This window comes from Electrophorus electricus, chromosome 7 (genome assembly GCF_013358815.1).
Source record: "Electrophorus electricus isolate fEleEle1 chromosome 7, fEleEle1.pri, whole genome shotgun sequence".
NCBI lineage: Eukaryota > Metazoa > Chordata > Actinopteri > Gymnotiformes > Gymnotidae > Electrophorus > Electrophorus electricus.
In genome coordinates, this window is record NC_049541.1 from 16,021,299 (window position 1) to 16,044,569 (window position 23,271).

Below are 23,271 nucleotides of genomic sequence, written 5' to 3' on the forward strand. Positions count from 1 at the left end.
GAGAGGTACTGGGAGCCTGGGACAAATCATTAAGAAGAGGAGGCACCTTGTTTTCTGGCTGTGCACTGAAGGAAAGAAGGAGGAAGGATATGGTTGCAAACAAGACTCACGACAATAACAAGACTGACCCACACACAGTGTTCTCATCACGATTCACCCACTGAATGGGAGTACCAATCAACAGCTTCGGCAGCTAGTTTAGCAAAACAGATATTCCTATGAAGACAAGGCCCCTTTTGCACAGTTAGCAGTAAACCTAATTCAGAACTGAATTATCGAATTATTGAACAGACACACTGTTGTTTCACATAACCAACCCATGCAAACACCAGATTTTCTACCTAAGTTCCAAGTTCACATGCACACAGACACACATACAAAAACTCTGCACAATAGCCTAAAGGTAAAGGCTTTACCTTAAATATTTTCTCAATAAATGTTAAGAATAATTCTGTGCATGTCAACCCTGGGGCTTCCAGAATATTTAAAAAAATACACAAACAATTTTAATATTAATGTCTACAGGTTTATTGTTTCTTAAAGAATTATTAAATCAAAGTGTCCTATCGAGAGTAAAAGGTTCAGATACAACTCCAGGCTCTGTAAACTGTGGTAAAGTCAAAGTCTTTTGATACATGGCAACCGTCTGTGATTCAGTCCTCTAGGGATGGTCTTTTGGGAGCTCTCAGTTAATTAACCAGAATGCCACCTACATGTTATCTTAAAACATACAGGAAACATTAACAACTGTGTGACACCAAACGCACAGACTGGGAAACACTGCGGGGGGAAAACATCCTTGTTACGAGCAGTTCTAAGTTGAGTCAAAACTTGTTAAAATGCATTCAAGTGCTACATGACATTTCATTTGGCAAAAATTACCCCCTCACTTCAGATAGGCGGTTGGTTGCTCTCTTCAGCATGCATACCCATCTGAAATATTTCGTCGGCTGTTTCGGAGCACTCACTGTACTCAATTTGTGTTGCTGAGTCTCATATGATAGAGAGCAATAATGATAATTAAAATAGATGTATCAGGACCAGCAGAGTGCTAATAATATGTTCAAATGAATCAAAAACACATCCAGGCCTCCTTTGCATAGAATAATCCTGAAATAAAAGACAAAATATCTCAAGAGAATATACCCATTATAGTGAGATAACAGAAATCTAAAAATAAGATTGCAGTGAAATGAATTAGCTGCTTGCTGTCTTTTCATTGTACTAGCACTGTTGGAATGTCTAACTATGACTTCAGTGGCAGCCCAAAGATGGATGATCTGGTTAAACACATGCAGAAACAAGCCAAGCACAACCCTTAAACATGCTCTCTCTCTCTCCCACAGGTAACAAGGCGCATGGACATTTAATGTCATGATAGGAGTTTAACTTTAGATGTGTCTCCAGTGAGAGGGTGACAGGCGCCTCTCCCTGAATGGAGTGCAGATTTTGAAAAAGTTTTTGTTCTGATTTCATTCCAAAAGTGGACGCCTATGACAAATGTAACAGTGATGGACGTCTACATATCAGAAGCACAGAGGCAGACAATTCCCAAATGTGACACAGACACACACATACACACATACATACACACACACAAACACACATTCAGTATGCTCTTGTTCTAACGCTTGATGGCTGAATGACAGCTTTCATGAGAGTTAGTGTCCCCCATCGTCAATTAGGAGCAAACCTCATTGACACGCATAAAACCCAGCCATCCCATGGTTGTGGTAATTGTAGCCATGACAGTTTATCATTATCCATGAAAACCACTGGGTTTTGCAAGCACCTTGCTTTTTTCAACATCCCTCCTTAACTGTAGAGCCTCTGCTATTTGTTTCCATATGATTATTTTTTCCCAGGGTCAAACAGACAGTTTACTTTTCCGTGCATTGATTTTATTGCTGGATTCTTTTTTCATTTATAAATTACTTTTAATAGACTTCTGATCCCTAAATGTTTATGCAGTTTTATATTCTGAGACAATTTTGGAAAACAATGCAAATGCAACCACAGAGTTTTATAGTAACAGGATTTACCACTTTGTTGCTAAGTCCATGCTCTTGTGTACAGATGACTCAACAACACTGATTGTTGTAGACGAATGTATTCAAATGTTTAAAATACAAACCTGAGAAACCAGGTTGTTTTTGCCTTTCTGACTACAGAAAAATCTTTTAAAGGTTTAGTCACTAACATAATGAACATAAGCGAGTGGGTCTTTTTGTTTAGAACTAAACATTATAGGATTTAGTTGTATATAAATGAACTTATTCTTGTCTTCTTCCTCGACTAGGTTTCACAAACTAAAACAAATGGACCTTACAGTACATTTTATGTTGAATTCAAATCTGATTTTTGAACTTTTCTATCATGTATGGTTTTTAAGTGACAAGGTAATTGCATTTTACATTAAGTATATAATACCTATTCATAAATAAGGTTGATACACTTAAAATATGTGCAAACATAGTCCTAAAATGTATGGGTGTATGAGTTTTGCCTATATTTGGTCTCATGAGCTTCCCTCTTCAGTGTCCAGCAGTAGCCTGCCACCATAGAAGGAATCCACTCTCCTTGGTGCTACTTTTCCAAACTATCCATAATGATATGCAAGCATAATGGCAGAAAAAACTGGAGATAGAGAAATTCAGAAAATATTTTTAGATTCAGCATGTAAAAAATACATAATAAATAGTATTTTTTGCAGAAGAAAAATAATTGTAAACCAGTGTTATTATTATTAATAATAATATTAAACAACACAAACACAGTGTTAATAAACAACACAGTGTTAATAAAATAAAACAAAAGGTATTGTTGAGCTATACTTTTATTATGTGTAGTCTGTGGCAAAAAGTTCATTTGGCAGTAAATAACCAATTAAATAAACCAATTACAGATGAGTTGTCCAGTGATATTGTTGTGAAAATGACTATCAAGATCAGGTGTTCCAGTTTCCCAGTATTCAGAAGGCACCATGAAATTAAGCAAAATATACATTTTTTTTCTTTTATCTATTACTAAAGTTTATTTCACTCTTACATTTTAAAGCATCTGTTCATTTGAAAATGTATTATACATGTTGCACATTTATTTGGAAAAGCAGTCCTAAAGAAAGAGGACGCCATCTCATTTCAGTTCCTAGAACTGATGGTTAATCCCATTTGCTTTTTCCCTCCAACAACAGTACTACCACAAAGTTTAGAGAGATGTACTAGGGTGTGTAGCTTTTGTTCCATTTAGACAGAATAAGCACAATATGAGTGTTTTATGAGTGTTTAAAAACTGCATTTTTCAGCTGCAGGTAAGAATTAATGAGCATGCTGTTTTCAAATGTGCTGAAAGAGCGACAAGTATTGAGAGGCAGATTGCACAGGCTGATTGAGAGCTTTAATCAAGGCCACCAAATGTAGACAATAGGCAATTCCAGCAAATTGCTTTTGAAAATCCTCTGCAGACTTTCCATCCATTTGCATTGTAAGCCCCATACCAAACACTTCACTTTGCTACTTATTACATTAGTTGAACAAGGACATACAGTGTCATAGATGCGAAGCACCACTCTTACATATAACCCCTGGTGCTCTGCCAGTGTTCATCGTTCCAACCTAGCTCAAGGACATAGATTTGGGTTGAAAATTTGGAGGGGGTGAGTTGAACATTTCTATAGAAGTTAATTTAAGCCTGTCCTTCTTCACAACCTGTGTAAGTTGTTCTGGTTTAACAGAACAGTGTTGTAATGAAAGTGGTTGTCAAATAGTTCACATATGTCATTACTAACATTGCCCTGATCCTACAGAAAAACCTTAATTTTGCCTCCTTGTGCAATAGATAAACATGAAAGTGAAGACAAAGGCAGCCTGATGGGTAGTTAGTCAAGTCAAAGTTAAAGTCAAGTCAAAGTCCAGTTAGAGCAACCATACCAAGTTATCTGTTTAGCAAATAGTACCTCTGGATGTTTTAAGGAAATGAACAGTGACCCAGAAAAGGAAGCTGAGGCATCAGCAACAAATAAAAATTAACATTTATCAAATGATGGTTGTGCTTGGGCAAAGGGGATACATCATCTCTTAATTGCATCTCTCTTGATGTTAGTGCAGTGCAACTTGCATGAAATTGTGCGATTAGAATATAAAGTGATTGAATATAAAGGAGTCTAAGCAGAGTACTGGTGGGGTGCAGAAAATACAAATTAGTTACTTTCTTCACCAGAAAGGTTTATAATGTTAAAAATTAATTAAATAAATAAAAATGCTAACTTAAAAAGCTAAAAAATATTTAAAAGCATTTAAAAACCATATTTTTCCAATAAATTTATATTTTGGAAGGGAGGCAAAACTCTTAATCTCCCATCTCACAAATTACCACCATGCTGCCAGGAATCTATACACATGACCTAGCTAACTCTGCACGGGTGAGAAAGTTACAGGCTAGGCACATGAGGTCTAATAAAAATAGTGACACTCATAGTTCTTCAAAGTGTCCCACACGGGAAGGCCATAAACGGCACTGTGATAAAAACTGTTTGTTTTTAAGCCCAAGTGATGCAATGTGTTCTGGAGATGCAGGGTTGTTGTGTATGACATCTTCAAGCTTATGGTTACCTTCCCTTATTCCTTTGAATGATTCATAAGATAAAATTCAATACTATTGGAATGGAGTGAGGGAACTCAAAAAGAGTCGAATTACAGAAACATTGCATTCTTTCATCTCATGAAGTTTTTGTGAGGAGCAAGGGTCAATTAAGAGTCCTCTGGCAAGGGTGAGGATGAATAATGCACCGCATTGCTGAAAAACCTTGAGAGAGTTGCTTTGCTTGTGCAGATTATTGACGCTCATACCAATCCCCCACCCCCCCCCACACACACACCTCCTCAGGTGAAAAAGGACCTTTTGTCTGTGGTGTCTCTGACTGCTCTTGCCTCAGTAGCCTGAAGGCAAAATGGGCCTAATTTGCACAGGTCTGTTTGGGGACCAATTATTATAATACCAAATGTCTTCGAAACAAAATAAATAAAAAAATAATAAATATTTGAGTAAATAAATAAAAATAAATAAAAAAATAAATAAATATTGGACCTATCAATATCATAATACATTTTAATGAATGTCTCATTAAAAGTGCTTTTTATTAGCCTGTTGACTCAAAATACACTTTCTTTGCAGTGGTTAACATTAGGCCCTAACTCATTTTATGAGTTTTTATTTTTTGTAAGGGTTATGCTAGACATTTTTAATGAAATTATGCAGAAACTGAAACCTGCTCTCAACCTCAGTTAATCCAATCTTGACCTGTATTTATTGAAGCTACTTAACATGTTGCAGTTGAGAAAAGTTGGGCTAGAAATTATGAGGATACAACAGAGATTTACATCTTATATATGTGGATGACATTGTTATAGCTTCGGAATCTGACATCTCAGATACAGTCGGGATTCATTCAGTGCTTGCTGTTTGCAGAGCGATCATCACTCAAGGACTTAGTCCCATCTGGCACTTCAAATACTATGCCTATGCCATTACTCTCAGGCTTTCTACACTGCAAGCATTGCAGACTTATGCATTAGATTTTGGACACAAAGCCTACTTCTTGTTCTAATCGACACATTTATTAAACATCAGTTTACATCCTATGCTGCACTGGACTAAATGGCTGGACTTTGGGTATGTTTTATTATCAGCACAAAGCGAAAGGAAAGGAAGATGTCTATTGTTCAAATGCATAAACTAATAGATCTAAAGGATGTTTAGTTTCATCATCTTCACAGAGCCACGCGGGCAACACTAGATGTCAGTGTTCTCGCTAATGTGGATTGTAAGCATTTGCTTGTTTGGATGAGCTTTTTGGGGTTGGGTTGTTGGAAATCTAGTGGTAAAAATGGTTAAAGGTGGAACTTTAGGATTATGAGCTGCTGCTGGACTTCCTTGTCTACAAGGGACTGTGTTTGAGGGGTTGCAGCTATTACTGTGATCAGAGGGCATCACTTTGATCTTGACCCATACTAGTACAGACTAATAAGCATTTGCTGGGATGTTTTCTCATACTCCCATTTTTATATTTTTTTATATTTTTATTTGTGATGTAAAATGTGTACTATCAACTCTTGGGAAGCAGCTATGTCCTAAATTTCCTAAATTTCCAGGGGAAATTCCTATTTTTCTCTTATCCCTTTCATTTTGGCCTGCTGCCACTTGAACGGCAAATTTACCACCGTCGTCAACTCTTCTTAATGCTACAGCTGTACTTAAACGATAGTAGGAAATTAAACAACGTGTGATCTTGAAGGAAAACCAACGCCATTGGTCGGTCGTGACAGGAGCAAGAGTCAGGTTTGCTGAACTCTGAGATCCCAGCGCAACACCAGCAACGTCATAGTCATACTGACGAGTTTCTACGTTTTCATCCGGTAGCCAATAGCAGTCGACGCAAACCCGGAAGTTCTAAGACTGAAAAAAAAGACCGCCTGTATTAAATTTGAAAAGGATATACGCTGCCAGGTTAGTCTGTTTCACTAATATTACATTATGTTCCACACGATTATGAAAGGACTACATTAATTAATTTGCTTGAAATTTGATCCGTCTTTTAGGGTAAAAGAAATGCCATTGTCGAATAAGGTCAGTACTTATTCTTAGCCTACCTCATGGTGAACGAAAGCTAACGAGCAAGCGACGACGGCAGCGTAATTAAATGTGTGAACAAGTTTATCTAATTCATGCTAATTACGTGGGGGGGGGGTTACTTTCAGTTTCGCTGTTAGCGTACAGTGTCTGACTAGATGCATAGTTCTGATCTGAATAATGCGTATTTAAAACCTGCAGAACAAAACGTGTCCAACAGAGGATCGCAAATTCGCTCATCTTCAGTAAATCGCTGATACTATGCAGTGACTACATTATGCAGCAGCTATTGTTCCACAGTTCTTCGATAACATGTAGACTGCATTATATACAACACTAAACAATATTTTTTCTTTGACCTTAAATCTCGTTAGATGCCTTAATTTAATTAAGCGCAAGGAAAACCTAACTAACAAACAATCCAGATTACTTAAATGATAGCGTAGTTCAGATAGGGTAGTCTCGGGAGTACAAGAAACTTTTGTGTTTCCGAGGTTTCTGAAAATGCCTGTTCAGCAATCTAAAATAAACGCAGGTTGGAATGCTGTATTGCAGAACTTAACTCTGGAGTAATTGTGTTAAATTTGGTTCTCAAACTAAATTGGCTTTTTTTTTTTTTTACATAGCCTTTAAGTCTTTTAATTTCATACGTTTTTAGTTTTTATTATATGACTATTTTAAGCAGTTTTAGAAATCGAGAAAAATCAAATAAGGAAACCAAAAAGGTTAGAGCCTTTAGTTGCAGTACAAACTGCTGTAATGCATTTGCAGTAACTGCTTGACATACCTCATCTGCTGCGCCCCACATAGTCCATGCGTTGCATCTCTAACCCCAAGGCTGTCTTTACAGCTGCAGTCTTTTGGACCTACCCTTTGTGAGCCCTACACAGTGCAAGCAACACTTTAGCATTTGCTGTGGGTCCCGGCATAGTTTATTTCATGTTGCCAGGTCATGTTCACATGCACTTCAGTTGTTTGAAAACTTTTGTCTCAAGAAAAGTAGAAAAGTCAGATGGTAATGAAATACTTTCTTAAGTCCTAATTTGAGCATCAGAAAGTAATTTGTAACTTGAATAGGATGAGTTTACCCCTCTCTGCACTTTGATTACTGCCGATTTGCGTACTGTTCACTCCTGATCCCAGACATCTTCAGCTAGCTTCTAATTGGCTTCACTGGGCCAAAAATCCTGCTATATCTCTCAAAATTGGGAGATTATGTGTGCAAGGGGAATGATGCAATTTACAGTAAGTTGCTCGTAAAACATTATCTTGGCTTAACCCAACGTACTTATAGCCAAGGCTACATGGTGTACTTATCACTTCGGGCTTATAGCTCAGTTATTTGTGCTGTTTCGCTGCAGGCCGTCCGAAATGGACAGTGGGGTGACTGACATTGCTTGCACTAGTAGTGCCCACCAGCAGTGGATAAGTAACAGATTATTAAGGCATGCCGTTAATCCACTTTCTTGCCACCAGTCAGGGTGCCGATGCAAGCCCTTAATGGGCATGTTTGCTGGCAGCCATCTTGTGCGGCTCTTAAGACGAGAGTGAGCTCCCCCCACCCGCCTTTGGTGGCACTGATCGAGGTGGCTTGTTTACAGTGTGTTAGAGAGCAGCTGACGCTGGCCTCCCTGGGGACAGCACAGGGGTTAATTGCTGTTAAAGTGGTGGCCTCGTCCCTCTCCCTGGCCCTGATGCTCCATTAGAGCTGACACTAATGAGACAGTGCAGGGAGGACACCCCAGAGCTGGGGGACCATACTGCAGGCAGGGGAGAAGGGAGGGAGGGAGGGAGGGAGACTGATGGAAGAACTGTGCTTAGGAGAGAGAGAGAGAGCCCACACTGGGTCATAGATCAAGCATGTGCTGGAGTGTTAGAGAAAGTGTGTGGTGAATGTGTGTAGTTGGCTTGCCTTAATTGGAGACTCAGGCTCAGCTTATGGCCTACACAAGGCATGTTTGTTATCATGGATTCAGCGAGGGCAGTTTGGCTGGTTATGATGTAATCAGATATGCTGTTCCTATAGGTAAGATTGTGTGTACAAAAATTGTTGTTTCTGTCATCATCTTCCATCATGATAATCAACACAATGTATATGAAAGAAAATGTGTTGGAAGTTATAAAATATTGATCATTTATATGGTTCAGATGATGTTTGAGACACTACCAGCAAGCACCTCCAAATGAAAAAGCAGGATATGAAACACCATGTCCTGGGTCCTTCTTGGTGTCTAGCTTGTATTTATACTCTCATGTGACCTTAGCTGTGATGCAAGCCTCCGATGCAGTTAATTAATTATTTGAACATAGGTCACCGCCTTGATCTGGAAACAGTGCCCTCACCTGGCCAGTTATGAGTTGTGCCCTGAGCCCGTCTGCTGCAGCGGGCGTGCGCAGCGTGCAGCAGCAGCGTGAGCGCTGGGAGAGGAAGAGGAGGCGTGTTGGCCGTGAGCTGGTCCAGAGCGAACAGCGCTACTGCGAGCAGCTAGACCTGGTTGCCACGGTGAGTCCTGGTTCGGCCTTCTACGCTCGCTCTTTACATTATGCAAGTGAACATGACCACGCGCTGAGCAGAGTGCAAAAGTGTTCGAGATACAAAAGCCTTTGAGGTGCAAATTGAATGGTGGCTGCTCAACTTTCCAATTAGGCTGCCTTGGAGTCTCTCCGACATCAAGGAGTCATGCTAAAGTTTTCATTTATTACTCTGGAGCTCTGTCCGATGCCACGGCGCATGGATTGACTCTGTGCTTTGCTACTTTCCAGAGGTCTCGAACGATTCAGTTCAGTTCTGTGCGTTTCATTACCGAATGGCCTGTGGGTGCTGCTGACCCTTCGAGGCACGCCATCTAACCCTGTGTGCTGCCTCCCTCCAGCTGTGCCACACACACATACACAGAGCTGCATCATGCCTTGTTATTTAAGTGGCTGGTTGTTAAAACCCACACAGTTTTTTCAAATGCAAATATGTGTATTTTACTGCGTGTTTTCTTTCACCCTTAGGTTGAGTTGAATTAGCTGTGTTCCTAACCTTTTAGAAGTAACTGAGAGGACACCGATGTAAAATGTTTTCCTCTGTGTCTCAGGTGTTTGCAGTGTGTAAGGTGCCACTTAGTAAGAGTTATGAGGAAATGACGGTGAAGGATTTAATTTTCCTCCTCTTCCTATTTCCTGTCTGTCCTGCAGTACTTTGTGGAGATTCTGAAGGCCAAAGGAACCCTGAGGCAGGACATTAGAGAGAGCATCTTCAGTTCAATTAAATCAATTCATTTAGTAAACCAGTAAGTATAATCCTCATAATTAACTGGACATCACTGCTCTGGGGAGGGGTGGCTGGATGGAGGTGAATGCGGGTGGATGTCTGTGGTGCCAGCTAAACAGAACAGGTTATTAATTGGGGGCTGTCTTGAGAATGAAAGAAAAGAACCTTGGTGGTTGCCTGATGAGCTTTAACCTGGTACTCCTGTGATTCTCTAGCCTGGGATCTGGAATCAAGGAGCCCTGCGTTTAGGCTTTCAGCTGACTTTCTCTTAAGAGCACCAACCTGTACTACACCTTCTCATCTGCCTTATAACCACTACCACTTCACACATTGATTAGAGCAAGTTTTTATAAATGCTGATGTTTTGAATAGAGCTGCATGCATTTTTAATTATTTTCCAACCATTTTATGCCTTCTGTAGGAGGTTAGTAGGCTGCAGAAAGCAACTTGTTCAATGCAAGGCATGCTGTTTTTAATGGGGTGGGAACCCTCAGTACTAATTCATGAAGCCCAGTTGTGACTCTTCTGCAGGTCTTCTGCATTTGCTGCTTGCAGAAGCAGTCAGGATAGCGAGAAATGAGAGGGCAAAGATGAAATAGCACAACCGGTTGGGGGTTCCAAGTCCAGCCTTGGCATTGATCTTCCAGCTTGGGTAGAACAAACTAACAGCAAATTAACTCAACAAGTGTCAAGAAGCCGCCTCCTGTTAGTGCTGGTTTCTTTTCCCTGAGTGCACTGCACAGGTTGAACATGGTGCTCTCATGAAGTATTGTGCTTTTTTTGATCTAGTGAAGGTTTAGCGCAAGTGAAGGCAACATGCAAGCCAAATCCCTCTCGTAATGTCCGATAGTCAGGGAGCAAACAAGCCTTCAGGTATTTTTATTTATTTATTTATTTATTTGGTTTTAAAACCTTCAGGGCTGCACCGGCGAGATTACCCCTGCTCGATGCCTGACTGGCATTTGATATATTTAACAACATGATCAATGTCGGCACTTCCACGTTCAATTTTTGGACAGGCGTTGTTTAGTGGCAGTAAGCCTCTAGTGGGGTTTCGTCAGCGACCTGCCCGAGCTCCAGTGTGATTGGGCAGCATGGGGCCACATGCTGACTCTGTGTGCATGCAGCCTTAGGAACAACGGGGAGAGCAGTGACAGCGGCAGGAGGCTAGGGCTTCAATCCGAGCTTGTTGATTGAGAATTATATTTACAGTCTGAATAATGAATCACTGGGGGGGTCCCTGAGGCTGCCGTCACTGGCAGGCTTGATGGGCCTGCTCCGTCTGCAGGCGTTGAATGAAGATGGAAGGCTGAATTTCAGAGCCTGATGTATTGGATAAATTGGTACTCAGTTACCATATATCATCATTAGAATCGGTTATTGAATTGCCGGGTGAGCCGTAATGGCAGCCTCTCAATTTAGATCCCCAAACAGACAGTAGTGGTTGACTGATTAAAATGAATAGAGTGCTCTGATACTCCTAAACATGTGCATATGCTTTGCATGTGATGTCTTTGGGAAATTGGAGAACCTTTCCTTGGATTACACTAAAAAGAATGTGTGTTGTTTTTTTTGTTTTTTTTAAAGGTGTACTACACACACAGTAGTATTGTTCACTTTGAATGATGTTGCTGTTTTTCAACCCATTGCATTCAGTAAAACGCCAGTTAGTCAAGAATCACAGATTGCCTGTGTCAGCTAATCAGAGCCCTGGTGCTATTTGGCTAGGGAAATTAAGTGTGCTAGAGTTTGATCAAACTAAATGGTGGAACAGATGGTCTTCAGGGACTGGATTTAGTCAGTTTGAGTCAAAGTATTGAGTCTCCTTTAAAGTTATGTCTTGTTGTTAGTGGGAATAATGTCTGCATGTCATTCTAAATGTTGGTCTCCCAAGTGAAAAGAGACAAGCAATAGAAAAATACGCTGTCAGGTATGTTGATGCTAAAAGTGATGCTGGCTAAAGAATGGAATTGAAGTGCTATTTCCAGATTTTTGTTTTAATTTGTTTGAACAGCTTTGATGCTCCTGCACTAGAAAAGATTTAAGTTCCAGGTTCATTAAACATTAAACCAGAAACCAAGCCACACTTGTCATTGTTGTAGCTGTTTATGAAGGAATCAGGCTGTAGTATCAGCTTTCCAATTATCCCAACCTTTGCTATAACAAACCTATTTGATAATACTGTTGCATCGTTTAGTAAGTAGCACAAAACAGATCAAAAACACATCCAAATAATAAATATTCACAGCAAGTGCATTGCACCTTTTTATGGCAGTAGATGTGGTGTGGAAATAGATCAAATAACATCCCATATAAAGGAAGTCAGTCATTGTCACCACTGGTGCTGAGGTGAGTGCTTCCTGTGCAGAGTGAACACACTGGGCTTCTAAAATGTGCTGCTTTCTCCTCTGGTTTTCTCTTCGTGTACATTTGCGCTGTGCTAACCACCCAGTGACATTAATTGGTATTCCTCTGTTCCAGCTCTCCACAAATGAAGCCACATAGGCCCCCATTGTTTAGCAGAGCCTGCGCTCACTCCAGATGTCACTACTGCTAAGAATTAATGTGGATTAAAGTGACGCAGTAGGAATGCTAATGTTATCTTTGTCATCTTCATGATGGCCAGAGAATTTAATTGCTCTAAAAAAAGTATAAAAAATGTAATTCATAATTTCATATTTACTATAACAGCCTCTGGCTGTGTGAGGAAACGCAGTGTTTTCCCGCCCTTTGCCCTCGTTAGAACTCTCCCGGCTGCTTCAGCATCTCCTGATTACGAACAGAGGCTACCTTGGTTTGCAACTTCATTAAAATCTATTTAAATCAACTTCAACCGCAAAGTGCTCCTTCTTCCAGCATGTAAGAAAGTCTCAGGGAACATCATTAGAGTTTGTGTGTGTGCATGTGTTGTGTGTGCTACCTTTCTCCAAGTCTGAATAATAAGCTTCCTCACAAGTGTCAGCAACCTCACACTGGCCAGGATGCTGTAAAGCGCCCCAGCTCAGACGTGCATGCCTGCATTCCACCCCAGCACTTTCCATTCCAGGTGTTTGTAAGGAGCACACTCGCCTGGAAAATGATGACATCACCATCCTGGGCTGCTGCAGCATCACTGGATCCACCCCCAAACAGACCCCCCCCCCCCCCACGGGGAGAGGCCCTTGCCAGGCGCTGCACAGCGCGCATGGCAAATGCTTCCACTGGTGGGCACCCCTGCCGCTTAATCTGTCCTTCATTTTCATAGAGAAGGGGCTTGATTTGTGCAGTAAAGGCACCGTTCCCAAAGCAGTGGAGGTGTGGCTGCAGATCAGGAAAAGGCGACCGTGACTAAACCATACTTGCCAGCAGCGTGTATATGTTCGTGTGTTTAAATGTGATGAATATTTTTCACTTGTGGGCCGCATACATTTTCAAAGCTAATTAGAGACCATATAATGAGCAAGATGAACCATTCTGTCCCTTCTGCCTGTGTGATGTTTTACCTGTTGAATGAAATGCATCTAATATTGCAGTGTTTGGTGCTCTGAGCAGGACACTGCTGGCTCATCTCGAGGAGGGGAACGTCGGGCTTGGTTTTGAACAGTTCTGCCCACACCTTCACTTCTACATTACATACGTCGACAACTTCCAGACTGCAAAGAAGGTTCTTATGGTAAGTTGTAGGTAGTGTTGTGGGGCATCGTTGTTACTGCATTGTCAAGTGGTTGAAACTGTCACATCACTATGTTGATGCTTGTGGAACGACCTTGTGCTGGCTTCCATAAACCTAGCTTGGTGGCTCTTGCGTACAGCTTCAGAACTAATTCTGTACATCACAGTCCACTCCATGAGCTGGCATGGGTTAGAAATCCAGATAGAGGTCATCTTCTCATATGCAAGTCAGTGGTCATGCCTGTCAATATGAATTCATGAATATGTATTCATTATAGATCTATGGTAATGTGTGGAATTGACAGTATATCATGCTCCAGATCTAATTAGTCCAAACCTATTAAGCTGTTGTGTTGTTTCTCATCTATGAGAGGACACCCCCTCCCTTTTTATTACACAATATACTTGTATTCAACGATGAGGGTGATGAAAAGAACAGTCATGGCAGGGTTACTAACTCAAAGATGATTGACATTTGGAGCAGTCAAAAAAATGGTCACCTACCTGATTATGGCTAGTGGATGACACCATGAGCAAACACATCCCTCTCAGGCAAAGCCCAGTGGTACCATTAAGTCCAACCCTCCCATCTCATTAGGCCTGACTTAAGTGGGCAGCCTCCATCAGTCCCCCCCCCCCCCCCCCCCCACTAAAAAAAAGGGCAGCAGGGAATCTCTCTCTGCGCTAATTAGCCCCTCCTTCAGAAAGGCACCTGAACCCCCCCCCCCCCCCCCCCATGCATGGATGACTGATTCCTTGTTAGACCAAATCACATAGTGGTTAAAGAATTATCTCTGCACTACGCACAGGATGCACTAGTCCCAGCATGAACATCCAGCATGAATGCGCTAGCCCCGTACTAAACAGGCTGAAATCAAATTAATCACAGTCTCTGGCTGGGTGGGTGGGTTAGACTGAATACATGTTTGAAAGAAGTACAGAAGGCTTGCTTCTCCTCACCCGTCAGGAGCTGGACAGCGTGCCGTGCTGTAGCACCAGGGTGTAGCTAACACCTTCTCTTATTTATCTATGCGAAGCCTGCAGCTTCCCAGATATTAATGTCTTAATTAAGAGGAGGGATATGTCTGCGGCAAATTGACTGATTCCCATTGATCGGGGACTGAGCTGTGTAAGTTAGCATCGATCCCTTCGCCAGACCTACATGGCATTAATTGCAGGGACGCACAGCAGCGTATTTGAGCTTGATGTGAGCCTCGGACACGGGCGATCTGTCCCTCTGGATCGCTGCCGTGACACTACTCGCATGGCACCAGAATAATGGCTCTCTTGCAGAGAGAAAGAGGTTATTTGTATTTAAAGCCGAGGCATATTAGCTTTTTGCTTATCGTCTTAGTCATATGAACGTACTTAGTTATTATTTTTGTTTACTTAGAAGCCTTAGCAAACGCTTTGTAACAACTATCCAGCTAGATTAAAATGTCATCCTTCCATTCTTGCCTTTATAATGGTATATTTATTCTATGTGTTAATAGGGTACAAAAGCCCCTTTTAGGCCAGTGACGAATGCTAACAGCCGCCTGGGCCTCCCTGGCGCGCTGCATGAAGTGTGCGCACAAATGAGTGCGAATGATTGAATTGCAGGGACGGTGTTGGATTCGTAAGTTGTGAAACCTGACACACACGGTTCCCTCTGTACTGAAACGTACGAATCAGCTGGTGCGATCGCAATTATCACTCTTGATCGCGCCACAGTGTAAGCATGGCGGGAAACTCGCGCTCACCCCCTCCTTCAGCCAAAAATGAAGGATTCATCTCGTTGCGCGGCCGGAGCCCGTGATTTAGCATCTGTCAGGCCTCTCGGAGGGAGATCCCAGCTGGCTCGGCCGTAAAGCTCACCGAGCAGGTGTGTGTGGCCAGTTCGGCGCCCTTTACAGCATGTGGAGTGTGGGCTGTTCGCGGACGAGACGTCGTTCAGCGCGCTGTAGCTTATACGTTTTAGTGGAGAGTATAAACCAAGACAGTCCGGGCCTAAATCAAGCTCTGAGAAGCACAGATGGAGGTTCAAGTCGAGAGCGTGATGACACCTCGCATGCTGCCACAGATGTGTTCCCATGTTTAGAGATGCGTGTAGATGCACATTTCATGGGCTAAGCAGGCTTGCCTCGATTCTGCTGCCAGCACAACTTGCTCGATGATGCTTTGACGTACGACTTTTACTGAAGGAGATTTAATGGGTTTTAATGGAATTCATAACTTGTCGACTATAATTTTCACTCTTGTTCTTACTATTTAAGGACAGCATTATTGATCCTCTTTTGACATGGGATAAGATTAATCTTCATAGAGCCATGTTGTTTTGAAGCCTGGTAATAATTAAAAAAGCAGCAAACCACCCCCTTAAAAAACAAAACAAACAACAACAAAAAAACTATTTCTCTCAGATGCAGCTTAAGAAAAACAAAGCATTCAGAAGATTTAAGAAGCTCCAGGAGTCCAGACCTGAGTTCCACAAGCAGCAGCTTGAAGACCTGCTGCCTCTTCCATTACAGCGCATTCAGCAGTAAGTTTGACTGTCCACACACACACACGCACACAGACAGAAACAGGGCAACAGTCTGACTTCAAAGGTTAGCAATATCACCCAAACACACACATGCACTCCTAGTGAGAAATGCTTTGGATCTGTGGAACATATTTCACGAGCTTGTCAAGCATTGACTAGTATTGGCTGTGAAAACTTTGACTTATCAGTTGTCAGAGTAACTCAGGCATTGAATTCCATATTACGTGCAAATGAAATAGATTGTTCGCCAGTGCAGTTTTAGCGCATTTCAACCATCTGCTTTTGCAGAGAGATTGCAGCCGTTCGACAGCTCCTGCAAGATGGCACCGCTGATATGCAGTCATTTCCTGAAGCGAGCGTAATGCATTTTGGCTATGCATCAGTGTCTTCTGACACTGGCCAGTCTGCTGCCTTTGATGTGACAAAAGTCTTCTTGCTTGCTGTCAAATCACTCCGCAACGCTCTCTTTCCCTCGTCCGACTGCATGTGCTTGGATGGAAATTTTGGGAATCGTTAGGACTCGCTTGTAGCGGTGCGTAAAGCTGTCGCCATCAGGTTACGCCTTCCATGCTTGAGTTCTCGCTTCCTGTCCGGCTGCTTTGGAGGAATCGCCCCGGCACCACGTAAGGGGGGTGACTTTTGCTGACAGACATAATTATTGTTTGATGTCATGCTTACGCCAGCCTAGACTGCCCAAGAACTGTCAAAATTCCCTTTGTTAAGAGGACGATTTTGCCGGCTGTGATTTCATGCGGTTGTGGTCTCATCCGTTAATTAGTGTAACCGGGTGCGAAATGGGCTGAAACGCGCTTAAGAAGCGGTGAAAATGATGTGACATTGCTTTATCAGGCTGCCGAAGTCGATCTTAATTAGACTTTTCGTGTCACTCATACTTTGTAAATGTAGTTCCGAACATAAAAGAAGACGACGTGATGTCAGTGTTGCAGTGGAGATAATTATGTGTTTAAATGTCTTCGATTTGTGGAACAGCATGTCTTTTCTCTTATGAAGGGCGCTATATGGTCGCTTTTTCTGTCTTCGCACTTCCATATGCTGTAGTAAATGCAGCAAAATCACTGACCTCAGAACTCAGAAGTATGACATACCCAGTATGATTTTTGTTTCTTTCTACAGCAAACTACATCTGGAATAGGCTGTATTCTCCTGTAGGGCCCATATAATTATCCCAGTTCCTCACTACTTGCTTTTCCTCATGCACGGATAGCCTCTAATTTCCTTTGGAATTGCAGCACCCCGGCCCGTCAATCTGCATGCTTCAAAGGCGCTCCTTGATTCATCTGCCTCCTTTCCAACCTCGATGCGAGTGGTGATTGTACAATTACGTGGGGGGACACCTAATTGTGTGATGATCTTAAGGGCCGCAGCAGAAGCGCTCGCGGAGAGGGCAGATAATCGGAAGCCTCTCCCAGCAGCGGTGGGGAAGGAAAGAGCCGTCACAATAGAATGGCTGCTACTTATGAAGGAGAGCAGTGACATGGGGTTTGGGTGTGTGTGGATAAAATCATTATTCCTATTAAGTGTTGTTCTGTCATTGCTGGTGCAAATGGGAACCCCCCCCCCCCCCCCCCCCCCCGCCGATACCCGCATCGTTCTCTGTACTTTTTAAAAAATGTTTTTATTGCTATGCCTTTCTCTGGGCCCGGACCCCTCCGCTATAGTGACTATGACCCATAACAGAGCCAAAGTCTATTGCCAGAGTGTGATTTTTACACTGAAGCAGATGTGGCCGCATTATGCTTGAAGATGATGGTCTGTTTCCGTGTTGTGGAACTGCAATACTCTGACATAGATGTAGACAGAGATCCATGAAGAAGCTAACCCCCATTTCACCACCAACCCCCCACCAATTTTTTTGTGAGGCTTGTACCTCTGAAATGGGTCAAGGGGTCTCAGCTGCGTCTCTTACACGACGAGACAGTCAGACAGTGTCGTGCTAATGTAGACGAATGGGATTATCTAGACATCAAGTTGTTTTTGGGCAAAGACGGCTGCTGAGGTCACTTCAGTCTGAGCTTCACAGGGAATAAAATACCTGGAGGTCACAAGATTTTTTTTCTAGTCCACCTTCATTTAAAGACCATTTGAAAGAACGCTGATTGAACTTATTTGAGAGCATCTGTTCAGTTTCTCCTTTTAATCATGCACACATTGCTTTTCATTTGCTTTCCCACCACTAATGGGTGATGGTCACTGTTTTATACGAGCTGAGCTGACGGATAATGGCCTGGTATTAGTCCATAGGCGCTACTTGGCGAGGCCTAGGATGACCTTGACCGTCCACTTCTTTTGACATCTGCAAATGGGGGAGTGTGAGGTTCTGCCAGGCTGATTAAACTCAGCATGTTCAGGAGCAGTGCTACAATGGACTGGTCTGGAGTCTGTAGTCTCATTAAAGAGCTTTGTATATCATTCATTCATGCTTGCCACTGCTATTGATCCCCTATATGCTCTGTAACATTACCTTCATCTCCTTGACCTTGATATGTTTGCCTCAGGTAGCCATTTCTTACCATAACGACTGGCTCTTGAAAGAGGATTTATTAAAATTCTTGGAAGCAATCGAACAATCTATTTGGATTATTCCTTACTCTTTTTTTTTTTTCTTTTTTTTTTTTCTTTTTTTTTTTGGTAATTTTCTTGATAAACTGGGATGTGAGTCATAGGCGTGTGGTTATTCTAGCTCTCCATGTTCCTGTTGTTTTTTATAACATCCTTTGTAAACATTGACAATAGACATTATTGAAAGTTTAAGGGGATATTGTGGATTTGTATTTACCTAAGGCTTAAAATATTACTTTAAAAAAAAATAATTTGAGTGTTGTGTAGAGGTCGCAGAGGCCACGTCCAATGAACTGACAAGGCCAAACTGTCACGCACAATTTTTCCTTTTCAAGTCAGACCGATCGTGTTCTGTTTCGGTTTCCGATGACCATTTAATTGCGGAAGTTCTCTGAGAGCCCCCTCCATCTTTGCCTGCCTGGAAATGTTAGGCTCATACGCAGGAAGTTAATAAAACGGAATAATTGAGCCGCCGCCTGTGCCGTGCTCAATAACCCATGCAGGAGCCTGACAGTTTCTGTTGTCTCTTAATTAGGAATTTTAATCCTTAATTCACGTATTTAAAGAAAAATAATTAGACAGATATTTCCCCTCTCTTCTCCTGCACTGACGTGTGTGTAAGTACAGGATGACCCATGTCTGCTGGGGGCCAAGGCGGCGGGGCGGGCGAGAAGATGAGGGGGAATAAAAACATGAAGCTCTCTTCATCTGCATATTACAAAGGCGTTAGTGTGGTGGGGTGTCTGCGGCGGTAAGTAGGCCAGCCGTGCTTTCCAGCATGGTGAGCCACTTCATTAGAATATCTGTACTGTTATGAATATGGCTCCGATTATGTTATTGTCTCGTTATCTTCTCTTTGCTTTGGTGCTAATGAGCGGGACAGGGTGGCTAAACGAGCAAGTTCCATCTACATTATTTGGCATGTGCTTTAATAATGCTCATTAGGCTGTTCTCTTTTTTGTTACTAGTTCTTTAATTAGATTTCCTCTGCTGCGCCACCACCCCCATTTCCCAGTCCTAATAAGGGCATTCATGGCTGATAATGCCTGTAATGTGTTTGTTACTACAACATGAGACAAGCAGAAAAAGAAGTAAGATCATTTCTCTTGTTTAAGTCCTCTTAATAGACGAAGGCTTAATTGGGTCTTGTTTGGTTTGCCTTTGATTCCTAATGAGTACTACAGCATTCTTCACTCCTCCCTACCCCGTGCCTTCAGAAAGGCTCGCGTGTTCTGTTCAGCTTCATTTCGACTGTTTTTAGGCCTGTGGAAGGATTTGTTCTGCATTTTGTTGTCTTAATAATCTACCGTGAAGGAATCATGCTAGGAAGAACATTGCGCAAGGCTCGGCGCAAGTATAGTGAAGTTTGGGTATGGCGTCGGACAACGTACATCAATTTTTTTCTCGGGCTCCTGCTTGTCAGCACATCCCCTCCATGTCTCCTGCTGTAGCTGGGATGAAGAGTGCAGACAGAGGCATCTTCACACACGCCGTTATAAGCCACCTGGGCATCTGCACATCTGCTCAGGCCACCACATACTGCAAACAGTTGGGGACTGGAGTCTTGACCTCATGGAGAGAGAGAGAGAGAGAGAGAGAGAGAGAGAGAGAGAGAGAGAGAGAGAGAGAGAGACTGACTGACTGACTCGCAGTGGAAATCAATGTCAGTTGTCAATGCGCTCCAAGGTCAGCGCGCCCCATGAATAGATAGATTAAGAGAGTGACTGCTTAGCAAAACTACTTTTCAAACGGCAACAGAGGTCTTCTCCTTGCGGATGACCTCTTGTGCCCCCTCACCGATGGACATCCAGCTCACTGTCACGGAGCGGTAGCTCCCTTATTGGCTTTTCAGTAGTTCAGAAAAAGACAGTCCTTGCTTAGGCTATAAATTCCTGACACTTACTTGTGTCTATCTCAGGTTACCCTTCAGAGCCGTATTAACCTGGAATCCTGATGCCCCTCTCTCTACCTTCACACACAAGGGTTCTCCCTAGGAAAGTTTTGAAGCAAGTGGCTTTGGAATTGGTATGGGCGAGAACTTCTCACATGAGCAGAACGTGGTAATCTATGTGTGGAACATGCAGATAGGCGATGTCTGTGTAAGCAGCTGCTCTAGTTCAGCTCACTTGGGAGGTGTTTCACAGCTTCTTAACAGATGTCACACGCATCTGTGTTTCCTCTTTTTCATTTTTCTTTCTTTTTTTTAAAAATAATCTGTTTTTCAGATTCTAGGCAAGGGGCTTGGCAATCTAGGCAGAATGCTGCGAAGCTTTTTTAAAAAGCAGGGGAGCAAATCTACAGAGTACGTAATCATGAATTAATACCTCAATAAATGAGCGTGCACAGTGTGGGATTTTCCTCCTCCAGCTTTTAAAGTGGGAAGCTTTGCACTGACATCCCAAGTCACTCTTGTGGATAAATACCCATCATGCACTCCTGACTTGAACAGGCAACTGTAGGCAGGCTGTATCATCTCAACTCCCTGCTCCAAGACAGCGACAGGGAGTGACAAAAGGTGAGTCAGAATTTGAGGGCCTTATGACAGAAGCACTCTCTCATTCTCATCAAAATCTTGATGTCTCAGGCTTGTAAAGCTGCTCTTCAGAAGTGGAATTTAAAAGTGCAGTGTGTTTTTTTTTTTTTTTTTTTTTTTTTTTTTTTTTTTGCTTTGTTTTTTTAAGTCCTCCCAGATTGATGGGGTGACATGGCTTCGTGGCGCCTGCCATTGTTGTTTACATCACCCGACATGGCCGGAGGGAGCAGTGGGCCCCGGCCGTACACCCTTCCTCCCCCGCTATCGTCCTCCAGGTGAAAAGGGCCCTGTTCGGCAACTTCACGCAGGCGTTCTTGGAACAGGAGCATTTAAGATCCACATTTTCAGCCCTGGAGGGATTAGCTGCATGACTCACCAAGGAGTGCTGTACAGGGGAAGGAGCAGTAAAGCATTATCTGCTGATGGCAGGTTGATGGAATGCCTGTAACTGGATCATATTTATTTTGTATTAGGTTTTTATAAATTCATGATTGGAATGGACAGTTGAGCATTTATTGTGAAATGTTTTAGCATAGATACTGTTAGCATGTACTTCTGTGAGCCCTGTTCTGAAGAAAGTACATCTCCACTGCTGAATACCCAGTTCAGTATGGTTGAAATTTCTTGAAAATCAAAGTGCGAAAACCTGTGGAGAATCTAACCGTCAGTGCTGACGTTGCCAGAGAGCCAAACTTTTCTAAGTGCCATCTCATTCAAGGGATGTCTTTGATGTCTTCAGATGCTAGACTTCTATTTAAGTGAGCTATAATCTCCAGTATTAAGGCTCAATGTCTTTGTCTCAGCCATTCAAACAGCAAAAGAATACTACTTCTACCCCCAATAAATAAATAAAATTCCTTCCCTCTCAGTTTGCTCTTATCTTGTGGATGGGGGTAATTTCCTTAATGGGGCCCTTGATTTGGCCAGATATTAATATCCTTTTCTTCAGACAGGATGATGATGGTGCAATAATCAATATTTAATTTTTCCTTAATGTGTGGAGCTTGACCCCATCAAATTCATTCACTTGTTTATGTGGTATAGGTGACAGGAAATATGATTTGCCTTGCTGTTGCTCTCTGTCTGTCTGTTTTCTCTCCTGTCCTCACTGGTTTTCTCCCTGTCAACTATAGCTGTATGATGGTGCAAAGTGGGGTTCTGCCTCACTTTGGTCTCTGTATCACTTTGTAGCAGTGAAGCAGCACATCTGAGCCAAACATTCACTAGCATCAGTCGAATAGCTCTTCAATTTATCTTCAAAAACCAAAACATTTGTTTTTGTGACCCAGAGATCTCTTGTTGCGAATAACCCCATGATGAGCAGACGACGCCTGTCCAACCTCTTCACCCCTACTTTGCTGCCTCCATCTATCCCTCTTCTGTTGTAAGGATGTATTTTTAGACATGTTGCGATAAGCTGCTGTTTTAAAATTGTTTATATGTGGATTTTTTCCCTCCCTAGGTACAAGCATTTTTTGAGGGACTTGACAGAGAACACTAGTCCAGACAACCCAGAGTTCCAACAGCTTTCAAGTAAGAGCTTCTGCTGTCTCGCAGCTCCACAAACACTCTCTTATCCTGTTAGCTCTTAGTAACAAAATGGCTGATGGCTTCAGCCAACCTAGATTTTTTTTTCATCTCTTTATTTTCAAGCTCTATATCAAGCCACAGAAACACTCATCCAACACTACACTTATTATGCACACTTGTCAAATTTGCCATCCATTCTAGTTTGACAGCTTCAGATGAACCTCAGAAAGATCACTCAGCATTGTTATGATCTCAGGGTGCTTTTCACCAGTAAGCAAGCTCGGCCCTTTAAAGGTGGGGGGAAGAAGGTGCCGAAAGTGGTGCGTGCTGTGGCACAACCACACGAATCTGTGTCTGAAGAAGTTTTTGCACTGGCTATGGAGCAGACTTTCCCTCGTCTTTGTTCGCGTGACAAACGGAGCAGCTTTGGGCTTTCCTTTCATCGCTTATTTGGTATTATTGTCACAGCGCTGCTCCGCTCACCGAGGATGAAAGTACGGCGAAGCTTAACGTGAGTCTAAATTCCCCATGTGGATTTTGACATAATTAATTGGGACCAGATCAGAG

General features: G+C 42.4%; 1 protein-coding gene across 3 annotated transcripts in view; it reads left to right on the forward strand.

Moving 5' to 3' along the window:
- Positions 1–6,448: 6,448 nt before the first annotated feature.
- arhgef39 (Rho guanine nucleotide exchange factor (GEF) 39) overlaps positions 6,449–23,271 on the forward strand; it is a 29,027-nt gene continuing 12,204 nt past the window's right edge. The window contains exons 1-6 of one of the 3 annotated variants that reach the window (XM_027002222.2): positions 6,449–6,504; positions 8,938–9,130; positions 9,811–9,905; positions 13,418–13,538; positions 15,940–16,058; positions 22,637–22,707. In XM_027002222.2, coding sequence (XP_026858023.1) covers positions 8,981–9,130; positions 9,811–9,905; positions 13,418–13,538; positions 15,940–16,058; positions 22,637–22,707 — 556 coding nt within the window. In that variant the 5' untranslated portion in view covers positions 6,449–6,504; positions 8,938–8,980. Of the gene's footprint in view, positions 6,505–6,602; positions 6,625–8,937; positions 9,131–9,810; positions 9,906–13,398; positions 13,539–15,939; positions 16,059–22,636; positions 22,708–23,271 lie in introns of those variants that run through there. The other 2 variants (XM_027002223.2, XM_027002224.2) reach the window with 2 other exon arrangements.